This window comes from Calonectris borealis, chromosome W (genome assembly GCF_964195595.1).
Source record: "Calonectris borealis chromosome W, bCalBor7.hap1.2, whole genome shotgun sequence".
NCBI lineage: Eukaryota > Metazoa > Chordata > Aves > Procellariiformes > Procellariidae > Calonectris > Calonectris borealis.
This window is the reverse complement of record NC_134351.1, coordinates 10,573,453-10,596,918: the sequence shown is the minus strand read 5'-3', so window position 1 is coordinate 10,596,918 and position 23,466 is coordinate 10,573,453. Positions and strand designations below refer to the sequence as shown.

General features: G+C 47.9%; 1 protein-coding gene across 1 annotated transcript in view; it reads left to right on the top strand.

The window, feature by feature from the left end:
• The first annotated feature begins 351 nt into the window (after nucleotides 1-351).
• LOC142074998 (kinesin-like protein KIF24) overlaps nucleotides 352-23,466 on the top strand; it is a 37,249-nt gene continuing 14,134 nt past the window's right edge. Inside the window, exons 1-3 of the mRNA XM_075135991.1 lie at nucleotides 352-539; nucleotides 4,456-4,591; nucleotides 4,961-5,014. Of these exons, the coding sequence (XP_074992092.1) occupies nucleotides 352-539; nucleotides 4,456-4,591; nucleotides 4,961-5,014 (378 nt within the window). The remainder of the gene's footprint in view (nucleotides 540-4,455; nucleotides 4,592-4,960; nucleotides 5,015-23,466) is intronic.

The following is a 23,466-nucleotide window of genomic DNA, read 5'->3' as shown; positions in this document are numbered from 1 at the left end:
GGAAATGGAGAACGGCACCTCCCCTTTTTTCTCTTCCATGGTAGATGTTTCCTGCCTTGTTGCAATGGTCCTTCAGTTTCTTGAACATCCCTGTGTAACCAGAATGCTCGTATTGGTGTGTGCCATAAATCTGATTTTGGCTTTTCCTAAGGTTAAACAACTGGTTGGGAATGCCACAGAAGGATGTGCCCTGATGTAGCCAAGTCATGGGTGGCAAGGTGTGTGGGAGGAGGTGGCTCCTGTCAAGTACAGTCAAAGGCAAGGTATCCCCTCAAGGAAGATCTTGTAAATTAGCAAGGCAAGTGGACTACCGCTGAGGAAGGTGTCCAGTATCTGAGGGAATTAGCAGTGATGGAGGTGGTCTACAGCAACCTGGACAACAAGCAGGCCTCCAAAGATCCAGATGACATCCAGTGCATGCGGTCCATGCGGCAGGATTTTGTAAAGAACGCATTGACATCGTACGCCAGCGACCTAGTGATAATAGACTGGACAGACATCAAAGCACCAGCTGTGGACAGACTGGCCTACGAGCTCTGGCAATTCAAAGAGAATCTCTCTTCCTCCCTGACCTTACAGGCCTGTCTCTTAGCTATGGAGAAACTGTCCAGCAATTCAAAAAGAATATGTCATCCTCCTCGCCTCTACAGGCCAGTATCTCAGCTATCAAGAGTGCTGTATGGAGTCAACATTTCTCTGCTAGAGGGAAAGGGAACTGTGAACTCACGCTGAATGCCACTCTGTGGTTCCATCTGTGGGACCACAGGGAGGGCAAGAGGAAATGGGACGGTGCACCTACCTCAAATTTAGAAGCCCACGCAGATGGATTGTGAGGAAAAACAGAGGCCAAAAAGAGGTCCAAAAAGGAAGATTACTGCTCCGGTTGGTGTTGATAAATTCACTAGAAAGAGTAGAAGGGCCGATCCTACTTCTGATCCACATGAAAGGCCTTCTGGTTTGCAATTCCAGGAGCCAGGTAATCAATGCTCTGACCGGGTATAGAGAGGCCCTGACTCTGATCAGGCAGAAGAAAGGGACAAACAAGTTTACTGGACTATATGGATTTGATGGCCTGGTACTTTGGCCCCACGGGAGTATAAGGCTCTGGTGGACACTGGTGCACAGTGCACCCTAATGCCATCAGGGTACAAGGGGGCAGAATGCATCTGGATTTCTAGAGTGACAGGGGGATGCCAACAGTTGTCTGCGTTGGAGGCTGAGGTGAGCCTAACAGGGGACAAGTGGCAGAAGCACCATATTGTGACTAGCCTGGAGGCTCCATGCATCCTTGACATAGACTACCTCAGGAGAGGGTATATTTCAAGGACCCAAAAGGGTATCGGTGGGCCTTTGGTGTAGCCACTGTGAATACAGAGATTAAACAGCTGTCTACAGTCCAATCAATCAGAAGATCCTTCTGTTGCAGGCTTGCTGTAGGTCGAAGAACAGCAGGTTCCAATTGCTACCAGCGGCAATAGCGCACCAATCGAGACTCCCTGGTTCCCATCCATGAGCTGATTCATCAATTGGAGAGCCAAGGAATGATCAGCAAGACTCACTTGCCCTTTACTAGTCCCACATAGCAAGTGGGAAAGTCTGATGGAGGGTGGAGGCTAACAGTGGACTATCATTAGCTGAACAAAGTCATGCAACCCCTGAGTGCTGACATATCGGGCATGCTAGAGCTCCATGACTGGAGTCAAAGGCAGCCAAGAGGTATGCTACAATTGATATTCTAGAGGGAAGGGATGCCATCCTGAGGGACCTTGACAGGCTAGAGAGGTGGGCTCGTGACAACCACATGAAGTTCAACAAGGCCAAGTGCAAGGTCCTGCACCTGGGTCGGGGCAATCCCAAACATGGATACAGGCTGGGCGATGAGTGGATTGAGAGCAGCCCTGCAGAGAAGGACTTGGGGGTATTGGTGGATGAAAAACTGAATATGAGCCGGTAATGTGCGCTTGCAGCCCAGAAAGCCAGTCGCATCCTGGGCTGCATAAAAAGAAGCGTGGCCAGCAGGTCGAGGGAGGTGATTCTGCCCTTCTACTCCACTCTCGGGAGACCTCACCTGGAGAACTGTGTTCAGCTCTGGGGCCCCCAACATAAGAAAGGCATAGACCTACTCAAGCGAGTCCAGAGGAGGGCCACGAAGATGATCAGGGACTGGAGCACCTCTCCTATGAAGAAAGGCTGAGAGAGTTGGGGTTGTTCATCCTGGAGAAGAGAAGGCTCTGGGGAGACCTTATTGCAGCCTTTCAATACTTAAAGGGGGCTTATAATAAAGATGGAGAGAGACTTTTTACCAAGGCCTGTAGTGACAGGACAAGGGGCAATGGTTTTAAATGGAAAAAGGGTAGATTTATATTGGACATAAGGAAGAAATTTTTTACTGTGAGGGTGGTGAGACACTGGAACAGGTTGCCCAGAGAAGTTGTGGATGCCCCCTCCCTGGAAGTGTTCAAGGCCAGTTTGGACGGGGCTTTGAGCAACCTGATCTAGTGGAAGGTATCCCTGCCTAAGGCAGGGGGTTGGAACTAGATGATTTCTAAGGTGCCTTCCAATCCAAACCATTCTATGATTCTATGAATTGATATTGTGTACTGGGATTGGCTGGGATAGAGTAGTAGCTTGTATGGGGCTATGTTTTGGATTTGTGCTGAAAATAGTGTTGATAACACACTGATGTTTTAGTTATTGCTGAGCAGTGCTTACACAGAGTCAAGGCCTTTTCTGCTCCTCAGACTGCCCCACCAGCGAGTAGGCTGGAGGTGCACAAGAAGTTGGGAGGGGACACAGCTGGGACAGCTGAACCCAACTGACCAGAGGGATATTCCATACCATATGATGTTGTGCTCAGCAATAAAATGGGGTGGAGGGTGGGGGGTGGTGGAGGTTGGGGGGGCTGCTGTTGCTCAGGGACTGGCTGGGCATCGATCGGTTGGTAATGAGCAATTGTTTTCTTTTGCATCACTTGTTTTTCTTGGGTTTTATTTTCCTCTCTCTTTGATGTTGTTGGGGTTTTTTACGATTTTTTTTTTTAATTATTAAACTGTTTTTATCTCAACCCACAAGTTTTTTCACTTTTACCCTTCCAATTCTCCCCCCATCCCACTGAGGGGAGTGAGCGAGCAGCTGTGTGGGGCTTAGTTGCCAGGCGGGGTTAAACCACGACAGTCCTTTTTGGCGCCCAACATGGGGCATGAAGGGTTTGATATAATAACAGATTTGACCAGAGCGTATTAGAGGGAATTTATATCTGTTAGCAGTTGCTGGTCACGATATTGACTTATCTGTTCTCGAGATTAGTTTATCATCTGATCTGTGCCATGCTCCCTTTTTTGCTGTACATGTTAAAGACTGTTTTTGACTTTTGCAGTTTTCTGTGCTCTGTAGTGCTTTCTGGTGTTTTGCCTGGGGGATTTATTATTAAAGCACTGGCCTTGAGATTAATCTGGTATTTGGGCTCTGTACTGAAATCATTACTGTACTTCGGGTACCATCGCATGGAGACAATTAACAATTATACTTCGTCCTCTGAGAGGTTTTTTGTGGAGGAAATACAGAATGGCACCTTCACCACCTTCTTCCGTGATGTTTTCTCCCTCGTTACAATAACTTTTCAGTATCTTGAGCATCCTTGGGTAGTTAAAATACTTCTATTGGTATTTCTTAGGAATATTGTTTCAGCTTTTTCTAAGGTTAACAAGCAATTTAGGAATATGACCCAGGCCCAGCGACAGTATGGTCATGGGTGGCAAGGCATGTGGGAGAATATGGGCAGGTATCTAGAAAGGTTGCCACCTCCAGTGGTCTGGAACTTCACTCCTGAACAAGTGAAGGATCCTGATGAAGTGATAGAATGTTTGAAAAAAAAGATGCCTTGGCGATTCCAGAGACACAACTTATCGCACTGTGCTGGGGCCTGGCCAGCACCTACCAAACTGCTCAATGTTATGCAGCACCCTCAAGGAGAAGAGAGGGTCTCTGGATCTGAAGACATACCAACAGACACTATGGCTAAACCAGACACTATATCAGTCGCCCCTATAATTAAAAAGATACAATGGAAGCAGAAATCAACTTGTTTAGTAAGGGATGAAGAAGCTTCTCCTAGGACGGAGCAGGAGAGAGAATCAGAAGAGGCAGCAGAGCCTGTTATGCAGCAGAGCAGTCACAAGAACAGGAGGAGGAAGAGACTGAAATCATAAATGAGTCAGAAACCACCCGATCCCTATCCTTAAGTGAGCTGCGAGATATGTGAAAAGTTTTTAGCTGTCAACCAGGCGAGCTAATTCTCAGCTGTTTACTCCGATGCTGGGATATTGGGGCCAATAGTCAGGAATTAGAGGGTAAGGAAGCCCGGCAGCTGGGATCCTTTGCTAGGGATAAGGCCACTGACAAAGGGATTGGAAAAAGGGCAGGAGTCCTCAGTCTTTGGTGGCAACTCCTGTCAAGTGTGAAGGGCAGGTATCCCTTCAAGGAAGATCTTGCAAAATCCCGAAGCAAATGGACCACCGTTGAGGGAGGTATCCAGTATCTGAGGGAATTAGCTGTGGTGGAGGTGATCTATAACAACCTGGATGACGACCAGGTATCCAAAGACCCGGATGAAATGCGGTGCACGCGGTCCATGTGGTGAAAGTTTATATGAAATGCACCAACATCATACGCCAACACCCTGGCGATAATGAGCTGGACAGACACAGAGGCACCAACTATGGATGGATTGGCCACACAACTCCAAGAATACGAAGATAATCTTGCTTCCTCCCTATGGGCCTGCATCTCAGCTGTGGAGAAACTGATCCAAAAATTGTCCGAGCAATCCAAGAAGGATAGATCTTCCTCACCCACACCAACCAAGGTGTCAGCTATTAAGAGTCAGCCTTTTTCTTTTCAAGGGAGAGGGTACCGGTGGCGCACACCATGTGCAACCCTGTGGTTCTTCCTGCGTGACCAGGGGGAGGACATGAGGAAGGGAGATGGTGAATCTACCTGGAGACTAGAAGCTCAGGTACAGGAATTCCAAGGAAAAACAACAGCCAAAAGGCATCCATCCAGGAAAATTACTGCTCCAGTGTCTGTTGGGCAGAGTAGAAGGGCTGATCTTACTTTTGACCCTGATGAAGGGACTTCTGGTTTGCAGTTACAAAAATCAAGTAATGAATACTCCGACCAAGAATAAAGGGGCCCTGCCTCCAGCCAGGCAGAGGAAAGAGACAACCAGGTTTCCTCGACTGTGTGGGTTCAATGGCCTGGCACATCAGCCCCACAGGAGTATAAAGCTCTGGTGGACACCGGTGCACAGTGTACTCTAATACCATCAGATTACAAAGGGGCAGAATCCATCTGTATTTCTGGAGTGACAGGAGGATCCCAACAGCTGTCTGTGTTGGACACTGAGGTAAGCCTAACTGGGAATGAATGGCAAAAGCATCCTATTGTGACTGGCCAGGAGGCTCCATGTATTCTTGGCATAGACTACCTCAGGAGAGGGTACTTCAAGGACCCAAAAGGGTACTGGCGGGCTTTTGGTATAGATGCCTTGAGTATGGAGGTGGTGTAACTCATCCGTGTGCCATATGTAGCTGGAATAAGACATATGAAGCCAGAATACTATTTTAGCTGACTGTAGTGGGATTTGGTAGTGTGTGGAACATACTCCTCGGCTTCTCTGTGCACACTCCTTTCCAACTAAGTATCCAAAACTGGAAAAGAACTCAAGCAGATGTTAATAAAATGCTTGTTTCAGCATTTCTTTTTTATTTCAAAACCACTTGCGTTTCTAGGTCAGATATAACAACAGACATGCAAGATGAGTCCGAGATAACCAAAATTTAGTTCAGCCAGACCTGGTTCCACCCAGCCTACAGAATTACTAGTGAGAATGGCCAAGTGCCTGGCCCAGGCTGAGGCTAGTCCTCAGGAAGAGTAAGATGGTCCTCACTCTTTGAGATCTGGTGGAAGAATGAAGGGTTGGCTGGGCTAGCACTGCCACTGGCAAAAAGTAATGATTAGCTGGAAACCTCGACCGCCCAGGAATCTTGGAAGTGATCATGGACTGGCCAAAAGGCTGAAACTTCGGAGTGCTGCCAGAGGAGGTGACTCATGTTGAAGAGGCCCCACTGTATAATAAACTGCCAGAAAATGAAAAGCAATATGCCCTGTTTACAGCTGGATCCTGTCGTATTGTGGGAAAACATCGAAGGTGGAAAGGTGCTGTGTGGAGTCCTACACGACAAGTCACAGAAACTGCTGAAGGAGAAGGTGAGTCAAGCCAGTTTGCAGAGGTGAAAGCCATCCAGCTGGCTTTGGATATTGCTGAACGAGAAAAATGGCCAGTACTTTATCTCTATACTGACTCATGGATGGTAGCAAATGCCCTGTGGGGGAGGCTACAGCAATGGAAGCAGAACAACTGGCAGCGCAGAATTAAACCCATCTGGGCTGCTGAATTGTGGCAAGATATTGCTGCCCGGGTAGAGAACCTGGTTGTAAAAGTACGTCACGTAGATGCTCACGTACCCAAGAGTCGGGCCACTGAAGAACATCGAAACAACCAGCAGGTGGACCAGGCTGCTAGAATTGAAGTGGCTCAGGTGGATCTGGACTGGGAGCATAAGGGTGAGCTATTTATAGCTCAATGGGCCCATGATGCCTCAGGCCATCTAGGAAGGGATGCAACATACAAATGGGCTCGTGATCGAGGGGTGGACTTGCCCATTGATGCCATTGCACAGGTTAGCCATGAATGTAAAACGTGCGCCATAATCAAACAAGCCAAGCCTCTAAAGCCTTTTTGGTATAGAGGACGATGGCTGAAATATCAATATGGGGAAGCCTGGCATATTGATTATATCACACTACCACAAACCCACCATGGCGAGCACCATGTGCTTACAATGGTGGAAGCGACTACTGAATGGTTGGAAACATACCCTGTGACCCATGCCACTGCCCGGAATACTATCTTGGGCCTTGAAAAGCAAGTCTTATGGCGACACAGCACCCCAGAAGGAATTGAATCAGACAATGGGACTTATTTCCGGAACAACCTCATAAACACCTGGGCCAAGGATCATGGCATTTGCTGGGTGTGTCACATCCCCTACCATGCACCAGCCTCCGGGAAAATTGAACGATACAATGGACTGTTAAAGACTACACTGAGAGCAATGGGTGCTGGGACATTCAGGCACTGGGATTCAAATTTAGCAGAAGCCACTTGGCTAGTTAACACTAGAGGATCTGCCAGTCGACCTGGCCCTGCCCAATCGAAATCCCTGTGCACTGTGGAAGGAGATAAGGTCCCTGTAGTACACATAAGGAACTGTCTGGGAAAGATAGACTGGGTTATTCCTTCCTCAGGAAAAGGCAAACCCATTCGTGGGATTGCTTTTGCTCAAGGACCTGTGTGCACTTGGTGGGTAATGCGGAAGGATGGGGGAGTGCAATGTGTACCTCAAGGTGATTTAATCCTGGGTGAAAATAACCCATTATTTGAGTTGTATGATGCCAGTGTTACATGATGCTGTATGTCACCACTGCTGTGGCTGCCATATGTCAAAGGTATTATAGCAGGAACCCCTTGCCGCTAGCCAGGCTAGAAGCAAGAGGAGGAATTCATTGCAATGTTAAACCCTATGGCCTGGTCCAAAGGGACCAGGGGTGGAGATTGTAATGGATATACCTTTAAATTGTTGTAACCCATGATTTGAGTTGCATGTTATAGGAATTACTACAGCAGAAACCACCTGAACCAATGATGGACAATCCTCAAAAGAAGCAGTGCAAGTGCAGCAGTGACCCAACCTGAGCTGGTCTTGGTGCCCAAGAACTCCATGCAACACACCACCTCTCCTGTCCTGAGTGACCAGCATAACAGATGGAGCCCGAAGTCATGAACTAAATGAACTCAATGGACATTTTATGGACATTTATGGACATTTTACATACATTTTACAGGGGTATGGTCCATAGACTAAGGGAATGATATCTGTGTTTATATATCAAAGGATGGGAAAGGGGGGTGGTGATTAATGAGGTTGTATTATATAGTGTGGTACCTGAGCATGACGTAAATGGTATGGAATAAGGGGTGGAGAATGTACTGGGATTGGCTGGGATAGAGTAGTAGCTTGTATGGGGCTATGTTTTGGATTTGTGCTGAAAATAGTGTTGATAACACACTGATGTTTTAGTTATTGCTGAGCAGTGCTTACACAGAGTCAAGGCCTTTTCTGCTCCTCACACTGCCCCACCAGCGAGTAGGCTGGGAGTGCACAAGAAGTTGGGAGGGGACACAGCTGGGACAGCTGACCCCAACTGACCAGAGGGATATTCCATACCATATGACGTCGTGCTAAGCAACAAAACTGGGGGGGTGGGGTGGGGGGGGTGGGGTGTGGAGGTTGGTGGAGGCAGCTGTTGCATTTTTCAGAATTCCTTTGGCAGCAGAGTGCAGGCCAGAGTTTGCTTTGCAATGCACCTGGAATCGACTGCCCCAGGGTGGAAGCACAGTCCTATTATCTGTCATAGACTGATCCCAATTGCACTGAACACCTGCAATACATCAACAACATTATTGTGTGGGGCAACACGGTGAAGGAAGTGTTAGAGGAATGGAAAAGAATAATCCAGATCCTTCTGAAATCTAGTTTTGCCATAAAATGAAGCGAGGTCAAAGGACCTGTACAAGAAATCGCATTTTTTAGGAATAAAATGGCAAGATGGGTGTCATCACATCTCAATGGATGTGATCAATAAGAAAACAGCCATGTTCCCACCAGCGAACAAAAAGAGAAATATGTGGGAAATCATAGAATCAGAATCATAGAATGGTTGAGGTTCGAAGTGACCTCTGGAGGTCATATGGTCATACCCCCCCTGCTCAAGCAGGGCCACCTAGAGCGGGTTGCCCAGGACTGTGTCCAGATGGCTTTTGAATATCTCCAAGGAGGGAGACTCCACAACCTCTCTGGGCAACCTGTTCCAGTGCTCAGTCACACTCACAGTGAAAAAGTGATTCCTGATTTTCAGACAGAGCCTCCTGTGTTTCAGTTTGTGCCCATTGCCTCTTGTCCTGACACTTGGCACCACTGAGAAGAGCCTGGCTCCGTCTTCTTCATACCCTCCCTTCAGATATTTATAGACCCTTTGAGCCTTCTCTTCTCTAGGCTGAACAGTCCCAGCTCTCTCAGCCTTTACTATAAAAGAGATGCTCCAGTCCCTTCATCATCTTAGTGGCCCTGCACTGGACTCTCTCCAGTATGTCCATGTCTCTCGTACTGGGGAGCCCAGAACTGGACACAGTACTCCAGGTGTGGCCTCACCAGTGCTGAGTGCAGGGGAAGGATCATCTCCTTCGACCTGCTGGCAACGCTCCTCCTAATGCAGCCCAGGATACCATTAGCCTTCTTTGCTGCAAGGGCACATTGCTGGCTCATGTTCAACTTGGTGCCCACCAGGACCCCCAGGGCCTTTTCTGCCTAGCTGCTTTCCAGCTGGGCAGCGCCCAGCATATATTGGTGCCTGGGGTTGTTCCTCCCCAGGTGCAGGACTTTGCACTTCTCCTTGTTGAACTTCATGAGGTTCCTGTCAGCCCATTTCTCCAGCCCGCCGAGGTCCCTCTGGATGGCAGCATGACCCTCTGGCGTATCAGCCCCTCCACCCAGTTTTGTGTCATCAGAAAACTTGCTGAGGGTACACTCTGCCCCATCATCCAGATCATTAATGAAAGTGTTAAACAGGACTGGACTCAGTATTGACCCCTGGGGTACACCGCTAGTTACTGGCCTCCAAGTAGTTCGTGCCACTGATTACCACCCTCTGGGCATGGATATTCAGCCAGTTTCCAATCCACCTTGTGGTGGTGCATTCATACCCCCACTTTCTTCCCTGGGCCACTTGTTGATCTCAGAAATTTCCATGAAACCTCGGCCTTGGTGTATTGAAGTCTGGCAGTTGAGCACTCCTTGACTGTATCAGAAACTCTGCATAGCTGAGGCTGGGAACATACTCCTACTGCCTGGCCCAGGTGTCCAGTAGAACAACACCGAAACCTTGAGAATTTTTTTAGTAATTACCACCTGGGACTGTGGCCAGGATGGAAATTTACGGATGACTAAAGCCAACCATCTTGCGAACCTATAAATGGTGGTCCTAAGTGAGGCCCTTTGAGCTCTCCTGGACCGCAGCGGCTGCACCCAGCATCTCCCTCTGAGTGGGACGCCTCTCAGAGCTTGCGATCTTTCAGGCCTACGATATTCGGAGGACCGCTGGGTCCTGGGTGAGTCCCTTTCGAAGCTCAACCCTTTCGCCTGTTGAGAGGGAATGCCTAGACATTCGACGTGAATATTTCTTCACTGAAATCGAGGGGAATTTTTAACAGGTATACCTTCTGTATATTTTTATATATATATATGTTTCTCTGTGTGTGTGAACTAATAGTAAGCATAATCTGTAATTAAGTTGTGATTGTAGTAGCCTTACTAACTCACTTTGCAAATCTTGAATTAGTTAATGATTAGGTGTTACTAAAGTTTGTTAATGATTAGTTGATAATTAAGTGTTGCTAAATTGTGAATGAAACCTAGACTGTCCCTGAAATACAAACCCTTAGATGATTTTCTTTTATATGTTTCACCCATGTAATAAGTAATAAGAGTGAACCTTGACATCGAATTCTGTGAGGTCGCACCTTTAAAAATCTCTATTAAAATAACTTTCTGCTAATTTCTTTGACGGTGATTCTTTAAGCGGCCTCTAAACCACTCATTCGCGACACACCTCAATGTGATGAGTGACCCTATTCTGGGCTACAGTCAGCATGTGAGCCCTCTCTATCAAGTGACCTGGAAGAACTGTTTCGACTAGGGCCCTGAACGGCAACAAGCCTTTAAACAGATCAAACAGGCAATAGTTCGTGCAGTAGCCCTTGGGGCAGACTGGACAGGACAAGATGTGAGAAACAATATCTACACTGCAGCCAAGGAGCATGGCCCTACCTTGAGCCTCTGGCAGAAAGCACCCGGACAGACTTAAGGATAACCTCTAGGGTTTTGGAGCTGGGGATATAGAGCATCTGAGGTCTGCTACACCCCGACTGAAAAGGAGATACTAGCAGCACATGAGGGGGTTCGAGCTGCTTCAAAAGTAGTCAGTACAGAAGCACAGCTCCTCTTAGCACCACAGTTGCAGGTGCTGCGACTGATGTTTAATGGAAGGGTCTCCTCTACACATCATGCAACCAGTGCTAAATGGAGTAAGTGGGTAGTGTTGATCATGCAACGGGCTTGAATGGGGAACCCCAACCACCCAGGAATCCTGGAAGAGATCATGGACTGGCCAGAAGTCAGAGATTTCAGAGCATCACCCAAGGAGGTGACTCATGACAAAGAGGCCCTGCTGTATAATAAATTACCAGAAAATGAGTAGCTGCATTCTATTATTACTGATGGGCCCTGTCATATTGTGAGAAACCATCGGAATTGGAAAGCTGCTGTATAGATTCTCACACAACAAGTTACAGAAACTCCCAAAGGAAAAGGTGAATTGAGCCAGTTTGCAGAAGTGAAAGTCATCCAACTGGCCCCAGATATTGGTGAACGAGAAAGTGGCCAGTACTCTATCTCTATACTGACTCATGGATGGTGGCTAATGCCCTATGGGGGTGGCTACAGAAACAGACGAACTGGCAGCACAAAGGTAAACCCATCTGGGCTGCTGCATTGTGGGAAGACATCACTGCCGTGTAGAGAACCTTGTTGTAAAGATACATCGTGTAGATGCTCACATGCCCCAGAGCTATGCTACCAAAGAACACTGAAACAATGAGGAGGTAGACCTGGCTGCCAGAATTGAAGTGGCTCAGGTGGACCTGAGCTGGGAATGCAAGGGTGAGCTATTTGTAGCTCAGAGGGCCCATCAGGATATCTAGGGAGAGATGCAACATACCGATGGGCTCGTGATCGAGCAGTGTACCTGACCATGGAGGCCATCACACAGGTCACCCATGAAAGTGAAACGTGCACCACAATCAAACGAGCCCTTGACTAAAGTGTCCCTAGAATAGGGGGCGATTGCTGGGATATCAATATGGCAAGGCCTAGCAGATCGACAATATTGGACCACTGCCATGAACCTGCCAAGCACTGCATGCTTACTATGGAGGAAGCGACTACTGAGTGGCTTAAAACATACCCTGTAAACTATGCCACTGCCCGAAACACAATCCTGGGCCTTGAAAGGCAAGTTCTGTGATGACACAGTACCCCAGAAAGAATTGGGTCACACAAGGGGATCCTGAGGGATTTGGCTGATGTAGTTGCCAAGCTACTTTCCATCATATTTGAAAAGTCATGGCAGTCAGGTGAAGTCCCCAGTGACTGGAGAAAAGGGAAACATGTCCTGGTTTTGGCTGGGATAGGGTTAAATTTCTTCCTAGTGCTGTGTTTTGGATTTAGTACGAGGAGAATGTTGATAACACACTGATGGTTTCAGTTGTTGCTAAGTGCCCTCCTAGTCCAAGGACAGCTCCCGTGCCTACTGACTGAGCTAGGTGCACAAGATGGGAGGGAACATAATCAGGACAGCCAGCCCAGCTGGCTAATGGGGTATTCCATACCATGTGACGTCATGCTCAGTATATGAATGGTAGGCGTGATCCAGGAAGGAGCGATCACTACTTGGTTATTGGTCAGCGCGGGTGGTGAGCAATTGCATTGTGCATCACTCATTTTGTATATTCTATCATTATCATTATTATTTTCCCTTTTTCTGTTCTATTAAACTGTCTTTATCTCAACCCATGAGTTTTTCTCACTCTTACCCTTCCGATTCTCTCCCCGTCCCGCTGGGGGGTGGGGGGAATGAGTGAGTGGCTGCGTGGTATTTGGCTGCCTACCAGGTTAAACCACGACAAAACATCACACACATTTTTAAAAAGGGTAAAAAGGAGGACCCTGAGAACTACCGACCAGTCAGCCTCACCTCCGTGCCCAGTAAGATCATGGAACAGATCCTCCTGGAAGATATGTCAAGACATATGGATGACAGGGAGGTGATTAGACAGCCAACATGGCTTTACCAAGGGCAAATTGTGCCTGACTAATCTAGTGGCCTTCTACGATGGAGTGACTGTGTCAGTGGACAAGGGAAGAGCTACGGATGTCATCTACCTGGACTTCTGTAAGGTCACTGATACAGTCCCCCACAACATTCTGGTCGCTAAATTGGGGCTTCTGGGTCCATGGTCAGGGACCAGGAGCAGGGGGCAAGGAAGGCTGGACAGGGCCGCTAAAGCCTGTTAGTTCCCTCAGGGCCCTGACACTAATGACTAATATAACCTGCCATTCATGAGAAAAATTTACAGTTCCTAAACATCACTGTTACTCTTTTACCAAGGAAAAGCAAGGTGGTTCAATGAATTCTACATCCATTTTCCACTTATGTTTAAATACATCGATTTTTCCATCACCACTTTAAATCTTCCTGAAGAAAATTTGTGTCACTCAAAAATTTTTAAGGCTCTAGTGTCCTCAGCAAAAAATATCAAACCTGCAGGTCCTTTTCTAAGTTACTCATCATTTGAATGTATAAGAACTTACAAATATGAAGTCTTGTCTTCATATAGGTCATGCCTGAAGTTTCATTCGGGTTTTACTGTTTCAAAAATCTAGTCTGGCAATGCTTTTTATTTTTTAATTACACTATAAACATTGCCATATAACTCTCTTAATAGTGTAGTAGATTCAATTTTCATGTTGTGAAGAAACTTCTTTCTCTTTTCCCTGGCAAGCTCACACATTCTTGTGTCTTAAAAGAAATTGTTACCTAGGCCAATAAATTAACATAAACACTCTTCCTTTATTTTCAGATTATGAACAAGACTGCCATTTGCTATGACAGTCATTTATGGCATGAAATATCTCCTAATAACATTAGATGGCACACACAGAACAGCAGGGATAATTTTTATTTGAGATGGGATGAAGAGATGGGTTGCATAATGTAGTAATAGAAGTTGCATCTCAGAAACAAAACATTCATCAGTAACTCTTGCTATTAGTTTTCAAGGCTGTTGTAGAGAACACTAAGTCCAGTAAATGCTCTCTTGCAGTGGGTTGGGTTGACCTTGGCTAGCCGCCAGGTGCCCACCAAGCCACTCTATCACTCCCCCTCCTCAGCAGGACAGGGGGGAGAAAGTAAGATGAAAAACTTGTGGGTCAAGATAAAGGAAGTTTAATAAAGAAAAGCAAAAGCTGCGTGTGGAAGCAAAGGAAAACAAAAAAAAATTTTATTCTCTACTTCCCATCAGCAAGCAATGTCCAGCCACTTCCTGGGAAGTAGGGCATCAGTATTCCATATTCCATACCATTTGCGTCATGCTCAGGTCCCATGTCATTTGATACATTTGTATATCTTCTAACCATTCCATTCTATCTATTTCTAATTACTGAAATCTCTTATTACCAACACTTACTTACAACTTATACTACTGTCATGGTTTAATCCCTGCCAGCAACTAAACACCACGCAGCCGCTCGCTCACACCCCGCCTCCGGTAGGAGGGGGGAGAGAATCGGGAGGGCACAAGTAGAAAAACTCGCGGGTTGAGATAAGAACAGTTTAATAATGGAAATAAAACAAAGTAGAACAGTAATAATAACAATGAGAACAACAACAACAACAGAATATACAAAGCAGGCGATGCACAATGCAACTGCTCACCGACCGCTGACTGTGTGTCGTGAATGGGGGGGCAAGTCCCCCCCCCCAGTTTTTATACTGAGCATGACATCACATGGTATAGAATACCCCATTGGCCAGCTGGGTCAACCGCCCTGGCTATGCTCCCCCTGCCAGCTTCCCCTGCACTTGGCAGAGCATGGCGGGGCAAAAAGTCCCCAGTGCAAGCACCACCCAGCAACAACCAAAGCATCAATGGGCCATCAACGCTCCTCTCATACCAAACCCAAAACACAGAACACACCACACACACCCCCCACCCACCCCCAACCCCCAGCTACTGGGAAGAAAGTTAACTCTGTCCCAGCCGGAACCAGGACAACTACATACTTAAACCATCTTTATACCCAACATACAGATTTATACATTCTCATTAACTACTATCCCCTGTTCCTTAACAGATAGATATTATTCTCCCATTCCATGGGTTTCCTCCACTCCCCCAAATGTCCATAAGAACAGGCTATGACTTGGGCCCCATCTGTCAAGATGGGCGCTCAGGACAGGAGAAGCAGCATGTTTGATTGTTGGGCACTGTGCTGGTTTTGGCTGGATAGAGTTAATTTTGTTTGTAGCAGCTAGTATGGGGCTATGTTTTGGATTTGTGCTGAAAACAGTGTTGATAATAAAGGGATGTTTTCATTACTGCTGAGCAGTGCTTACACAAAGTCAAGGCCTTCTCAGCTTCTCATGCTCTACCGACTGAGAAGGCTGGAGATACACAAGAAGCTGGGAGGGGGCACAGCCAGGACAACTGACCCAAACTGGCCAACGGGATATTCCATACCATATGATGTCATGCTCAGTATATAAACTAGGGGAAAGCTAGCCAGGGGGCCGCTGCTCAGGGACTAGCTGGGCATCGGTTGGTTGGTGGTGAGCAATTGTTTTTGTTTTTTTTTCATTTGCATCACTTGTCTTTCTTGGGTTTTATTTCTCTCTCTTTTTGTTATCTTCCTTTTCATTTATTATTATTATTATTATTATTTTCAATTATTAAACTGTTCTTATCTCAACCCATAAGTGTTCTCATTTTTACTCTTCCAATTCTCTCCCCATCCCACTGGGGGGGAGGGGAGTCAGCAAGCGGCTGTGTGGTGTTTAGTTGCCTGGGGTTAAACCACAACAGGCACCAACACCAGCTTGGTTTATGTCATCGTTGCACTCGCCTGGTTCCTTGCAAAGCTCACTCTTCATCAGTTCAGGTAGTTCCTGCTACATTACTTCCTACAACATGCAACTCACATCACAGATTATTTTTCCCTGAATGTTAAATCTCCTTGAGGCACACACCAGATCTCCCCATCCCTCCGCATTACCCCCCAAGTACACCCAGGTCCCTGAGTGAAGAAAATCCCATTAATGGGTTTGCCTTTTTGCATAATGCCTTTCATCTTCTGATAACTCATTATATAGCGGTGCCTCTTGGGCACAAGCCACCTCCTCAGGCAATGCTCCAAAATCTCTGCCTTCTGGCCAGTCCATGATTTCTTCCAGGATTCCTGGGCGGTTGGGGTTCCCCAACTGAGCCTGTTGTGTGATCAGTGCTACCCACTTACTCCCTGTAGCACTGGTTGCGTGACACAGAGATGCCTGTCAGGGTAGATAACTGTTTCATCTTCTCTGCGTTCACAGTGGCTACACCAAAAGGCCATCAGTACCCCTTTGGGTCCTTGAAGTACACTCTCCTGAGGTAGTCTATGCCCAAGGATACAAGGGGCCTCTGGGTCGGTCACAATGGGGTGCTTTTGCCACTTGTCCCCTGTTAAGCTCACCTCAGCCTCCAATACAGACAATTATTGGCATCCCCCCGTCACTCCAGAGATCCAGATGGGTTCTGTGCCCCTATATCCTGATGGCACCAGCGTACACTGTGCATCAGTGTCTACCAAAGCCTTATACTTCTGTGGCTCTGATGTGCCAGGCCATCAAATCCACACAGTCCAGTATACCCGGTCATCCCTTTTCTCCTCCTGGCTGAAGGCAGGGACCCTCTATTCCTGTTCCTGGTCAGAGTGTTCACTGTCTGACCCTTGCAATGCCAGATCAGAAGTCCCCTCACCAGGATCAAGGGAGGAGATCTCAGTCCTTCTTCTATGTCTGGGAGATTGCTGATTGCCTTCTTGTGTCTCTACAGCAACTAAGCTGACAGCCTTCTTGGGTGGCCCCTTCTTAACAGCTGTCTTCCCTCTCAGTTCGCGTACACGGGCTTCCAGCTTAAAGGTGGGGTCACCATCCCACTTCCTCATGTCCAACCCCTGGTCACGCAGGAAGAACCAGAGTATACCACGCGGCATGCGCCTGGGGCTCCCTTTCCCTCTGACCGGGGCAGGAGGGGACTGACTCCTAGGGGTGCCCCTGACAGCCAAGGCACTGGCCTGTGGGGATGAGGAGGGACAGAGATTTTCTTCAAAGTTTTGGAGCCAGGAAGATGCTCTCTCCACAGCTGGTGTATCTATATCTGGGCAATACATTGTTGCCAAGCTGTTAGAATATGACACTGGGGGATTTTGAATCACCTTCCTCCACATGACCCGTATGCACAGGACATCATCTGGATCTTTGGAGACCTCATCGTTGTCTAGGTCACTGTAGATGACTTCCAGCACTGCTAATTCTCTCAGGTACTGGATGTCTTCCTCAGCGGTAGTCCACTTTCCTTGGTAATTCACAAGATCCTCCTTGAACCGATATCTTGCCCTCACAGTTGAGAGGAGACATCTCCAGAGACTGCAGATTGCTGCCTCTTTTCCAATTCCTCTCTCAATTCCCCGGTTTCTAGCAAGGGATCCCAGCTGTTGGGCTTCCTTACTGTCGTGGTTTAACCTGGCAGGCAGCCAAATACCATGCAGCCACTCGCTCACTCCTCCCTGCCCCCAGTGGGACGGGGAGAGAATCGGAAGGGTAAGAGTGAGAAAAACTCGTGGGTTGAGATAAAGACAGTTTAATAGAACAGAAAAGAGGGAAAATTAATAATAATAATAATAACAATAATAATAATAATAATTATGATAGAATATACAAAAATGAGTGATGCACAATGCAATTGCTCACCACCCACGCTGACCGATAACCAAGTAGCGATCGGTAATTCCTGGATCACGCTTACCATTCATTTACTGAGCATGACGTTACATGGTATGGAATACCCCATTGGCCAGCTGGGCTGGCTGTCCCGGCTTTGCTCCCCCCCAGCGCCTGTTTTGTTTTGGTTTTTTTTTTAAGCTGAATGTCCTTGACTGGAAGGGCACTTAGCAACAACTGAAAACATCAGTGTGTTATCAACATTCTTCTCATACTAAATCCAAAACACAGCACTAGGAAGAAATTTAACTCTATCCCAGCCAAAACCAGGACAGTATCCACCCCTTATTCTATATCATTTACGTCATGCCTAGGTCTCTCATTTTCTAATACATTCCAATTAATCACCAACACCTTTCTTGTCTTTATATATATATATACACACAGATATGATTCCCTCAGTCTATGGGCCATCCCTCTAAAATGTCCACTGAGTTCATTTAGTCCATGACTTTGGGCTCCATCTGTCATAACCGTCCCTCAGGGCCGGAGAGATGGTGTGTGGTGTTGGACTGTTGCATCCTGAAGCCAGTTCTCATTTCAGTACTGCTGCGCTCGTCCGGTTCTATCATCATTGCACTTTGCTCGGTTTCGTCGGAGTTAGTTCATTCTTCATTAATCTGGGTGATTTTCACTGCTATACCATTGATAGCAACCATAGAAATAATGATATACAATATCAAATAGCAATTAACATCATACAATTCAGTTCATTGGCTATTTTCACCCAAAATCAAATCCCCTTGAGGTACACACCGGACCTCCCCATCCTTTCGCATCACCCACCAAGTGCACCCAGGTCCCTGAGCAAAAGCAATCACACGGATGGGTTTTCCCTTGCCAGAGGCAGGAGTAACCCAGACTGTCTTCCCCAGCATATTTCTTATGTGCACGACAGGGACTTTATCCCCCTCTACAGTACATAAGAGTTTTGATTGGGCAGGGCCAGCTCGATTGAAAGATCCCCTGGTATTGACTAACCAGGTGGCTTTTGCTAAATGTGTGTCCCAATGCTTGAATGTCCCACCACCCATTGCTCTCAGCGTAGTCGTCAGCAGTCCATTGTATCGTTCGATTTTCCCAGAGGCTGGTGCATGGTAGGGGATGTGATAGACCCACTCAATGCCGTGCTCTTTGGCCCAGGTGTCTATGAGGGTGTTTCGGAAGTGAGTCCCGTTGTCTGACTCAATTCTTTCTGGGGTGCCATGTTGCTGTAGGACTTGCTTTTCAAGGCCCAGGATGGTGTTCCTGGCGGTGGCATGGGGCACAGGGTATGTTTCCAGCCATCCGGTGGTTGCTTCCACCATGGTGAGCACATAGCACTTGCCGTGGCGGGTTTGTGGGAGTGTGATATAATCAATCTGCCAGGCCTCCCCATATTTATATTTCAACCATCGTCCTCCATACCAAAGAGGCTTTACTCGCTTGGCTCGCTTGATTGCAGCGCATGTTTCACATTCATGGATAACCTGTGCAATAGCGTCCATGGTCAAGTCCACCCCTCGATCACGAGCCCATCTGTATGTTGCATCTCTTCCTTGATGGCCTGAGGTGTCATGGGCCCACCGAGCTATAAATAATTCACCCTTATGTTGCCAGTCCAGATCCACCTGAGCCACTTCAATCTTAGCAGCCTGGTCCACCTGCTGGTTGTTTTGGTGTTCTTCAGTGGCCTGACTCTTGGGTACGTGAGCATCTACATGACGTACTTTTACAACCAGGTTCTCTACCCGGGCAGCAATATCTTGCCACAATGCGGCAGCCCAGATGGGTTTACCTCTGCGCTGCCAGTTGTTCTGCTTCCACTGCTGCAACCACCCCCACAGGGCATTTGCCACCATCCATGAGTCAGTATAGAGATAAAGTACTGGCCATTTTTCTCATTCAGCAATGTCCAAGGCCAGCTGGATGGCTTTCACCTCTGCAAACTGGCTCAAGTCACCTTCTCCTTCAGCAGTTTCTGCAACTTGGCGTATAGGACTCCATACAGCAGCTTTCCACCTCCGATGCTTTCCCACAAGGCGACAGGACCCATCAGTGAACAGGGCATATTGCTTCTCGTTTTCTGGCAGTTTATTATACAGTGGGGCCTCTTCAGCACGTGTCACCTCCTCCTCTGGGGATATTCCAAAATCTTTGCCTTCTGGCCAGTTCGTGATCACTTCCAAGATGCCTGGGCGACTGGGGTTTCCTATTCGGGCCCGTTGTGTGATCAGGGCGACCCACTTACTCCACATAGCATCAGTTGCATGATGTGTAGAGGGGACCCTCCCTTTGAACATCCAGCCCAGCACCGGCAGTCGGGGTGCCAGGAGGAGCTGTGCTTCAGTGCCAACCACTTCCGAAGCAGCTCGAATCCCTTCATATGCTGCCAATATCTCCTTCTCAGTTGGAGTGTAGCGGGCCTCGGATCCTCTGTATCCCCGACTCCAGAACCCTAAGGGTCGACCTCGAGTCTCCCCTGGTGCTTTCTGCCAGAGGCTCCAGGTAGGGCCATTCTCCCTGGCTGCGGTGTAGAGCACATTCTTTATATCTTGTCCTGCCCGGACTGGCCCAAGGGCTACTGCCTGAACTATCTCCTGTTTAATTTGCTCAAAGGCTTGTCACTGCTCAGGGCCCCATTTGAAGTCGTTCTTCTTCCTGGTCACGTGATAGAGAGGGCTTACGATTTGGCTGTAATCTGGAATACGCATTCTCCAAAAGCCCACAACGCCTAAGAAAGCTTGTGTTTCCTTTTTGCTAGTTGGTGGGGACATGGCTGTTATTTTGTTGATCACATCCGTTGGGATCTGACGACATCCATCTTGCCATTTTATTCCTAAAAACTGGATCTCCTGTGCAGGTCCCTTAACCTTACTTTGTTTTATGGCAAAACCGGCTTTCAGAAGGATTTGAATTATTTTCTTCCCTTTCTCAAAAACTTCTTCTGCTGTGTTGCCCCATATGTTGATGTCATCAATGTATTGCAGGTGTTCTGGAGCCTCACCCTGTTCCAGTGCGGTATGGATCAGTCCATGGCAAATGGTAGGGCTGTGTTTCCACCCCTGGGGCAGTCGGTTCCAGGTGTACTGGACGCCCCTCCAAGTGAAAGCAAACTGTGGCCTGCACTCTGCTGCCAAAGGGATGGAGAAGAACGCATTAGCAATATCAGTTGTGGCGTACCACTTGGCTGCCTTTGACTCCAGTTCGTATTGGAGTTCTAGCATGTCCGGCACGGCAGCACTCAGTGGCGACGTGACTTCATTCAGGCCATGGTAGTCTACTGTTAGTCTCCACTCTCCATTGGACTTTCGCACTGGCCATATGGGACTGTTAAAGGGTGAGCGAGTCTTGCTGATCACTCCTTGGCTCTCCAGTCGACGAATCAGCTCATGGATGGGAAGCAGAGAGTCTTGGATGGTGCGCTATTGCTGCCGGTGCACTGTTGTGGTAGCGATTGGTACCTGCTGTTCTTCAACCCTCAGCAACCCCACAATAGAAGGGTCCTCCGAGAGACCGGGCAAGGTGGACAGCTGTTTAGTTTCCTCCGTCTCCAGGGCAGCTATACCAAAAGCCCACCAGTACCCTTTTGGGTCTTTGAAATACCCTCTCCTGAGGTAGTCTATGCCAAGGATGCACGGAGCCTCTGGGCCAGTCACAATGGGGTGCTTCTGCCACTCATTCCCAGTCAGGCTCACTTCGGCCTCCAATACAGTTAACTCTCGGGATCCCCCTGTCACTCCAGAAATACAGATGGGTTCTGCCCCTTTATAGCTTGATGGCATCAGGGTACACTGTGCACCGGTGTCTACGAGAGCCTTACACTCCTGTGGGTCTGATGTGCCAGGCCATCGAATCCACACAGTCCAGTAAACCCGGTTGTCCCTTTCCTCCACCTGGCTGGAGGCAGGGCCCCTCTAGTTCTGGTCATAGTATCCATCTCTCACTTCTTGCAAACATGAGTCAAGAATTTCTTCATTGCAATTACAATCCAAAGTAAGATCAGCCCTTCTACTCTGTCTGGGGAACTGTTCACTGGAAACTGGACCGTTGTGAGACAGGTTTTGTCTGAAAACTGGAGCAGCATTTTTCCTGGGAGAAGCCCCTTGTGTGATTGTTTTTCCTTGCAACTCACGTACACGTGCCTCTAGGATGAAGGTAGGTTTTCCATCCCACTGCCTCATGTCCTCTCCGTGGTCATGCAGGTAGAACCACAGGGTGCCCCGTGGTGTGTACCTTCCATATCCTCTCTCTTGAGGAGAAAAACGCTGACTCCTAATGGCTGAGATACTGGTCCGTACAGGTGGAGAATAGAACATACCCTCTTTGAGTTGCTGGACCTCCTGGGACAGTTTCTCCACAGCCGAGAAAAGGGAGGAGGAGATAGTTTCTTCAAAATCCCGAAGTCTGCTAACTAAGACATCCACCGTTGGTGCTTCTTCCTCTGCCCAGGACAGTACTGCCAACGAACTGGCATTCGATGCTGGTGCGCTCCGTACCAACTTCCGCCACATGTGTCGGGTGCACTGGACGTCATCTGGATCTTTGGGCGTTTGGTCGTTGTCCAGGTCACTATAAACCACCTCCAGCACACCTAGTTCTCTCAGGTACTGGATACCTCTGTCCATGGTGGTCCACTTGCCTGTGTGGCATATAACATCTTCCTTGAAGGGATACCTTTCCTTCACGCCTGACAGCAGTCGCCTCCAGAGGCTGAGGACCTGTGTCCCTTTTCCAATTGCTTTGTCAATGTCCCCTTCCCTAGCAAGGGATCCCAGCTGTTTGGCTTCCTTCCCCTCTAATTCCAGGCTACTGGCCCTATTATCCCAGCATCGGAGCAGCCAGGTAACAATATGCTCGCCTGGACGACGGCTGAAATCTTTCCGCATATCTCGCAACTCATTCAGGGATAAGGATCAGGTGGTTTCCGTCTCGTTTATGAGTTCTTCCTCTTCCTCCTCCCCTCCTCGTGATGGCCCTGCTTTTCCATCATCCTTTTCTAAACGACCTGACTTCCGCTTCAAAGATTTCTTCTTCTGTACAGGGGTGACAGATACCCGTCGCGAGGGTTTGGGTAGCTGCAGTACTTGTCGCGGGGGTTGGAGTACTTGTAGTGACTGTTGCCGGGGTTTGAGTGGCTGCAGTGCTTGTCGCACTGGTTGGAGTAACTGCAGTGACCGTTGGCGGAGTTTGAGTAGCTGCAGTGCCTGTTGCGGGGGTTGGAGTAACTGTAGTGACTGTTGCCGGGGTCTGAGTAGCCATAGTGGTTGTCGTGGGAGTTGAAGTAGCCACAGTGCCTGTCGCAGGGGTTTGAGTAGCCACAGTGGTTGTTGTGCGGGTTGAAGTAGCTACAGTGCCTGTCGTGGGGGTTTGAGTAGTCACCGTGTCTGTTGCTGGGGTTGATCTCTGGACAGTATTCCTGAATAGTTGTTTAACCCTAAACAAGGCCTGAACCACATTCAGGAGACATAGCAATATGAACATGCTTGTTTGAACATCCCAAGGATATTCAAAATTCTCAGGGAATATTGTGGACGTCTTCATGAAGAGGATAGAAGAAAAAGGAGTTTCTGAAGATATGGAAGGGAAGGTGAACAAGTGGGAGAAAGTGTCCCGTCGTGTCTCCCCCCTAAATTCATCCTCTGAGGTGAAGAC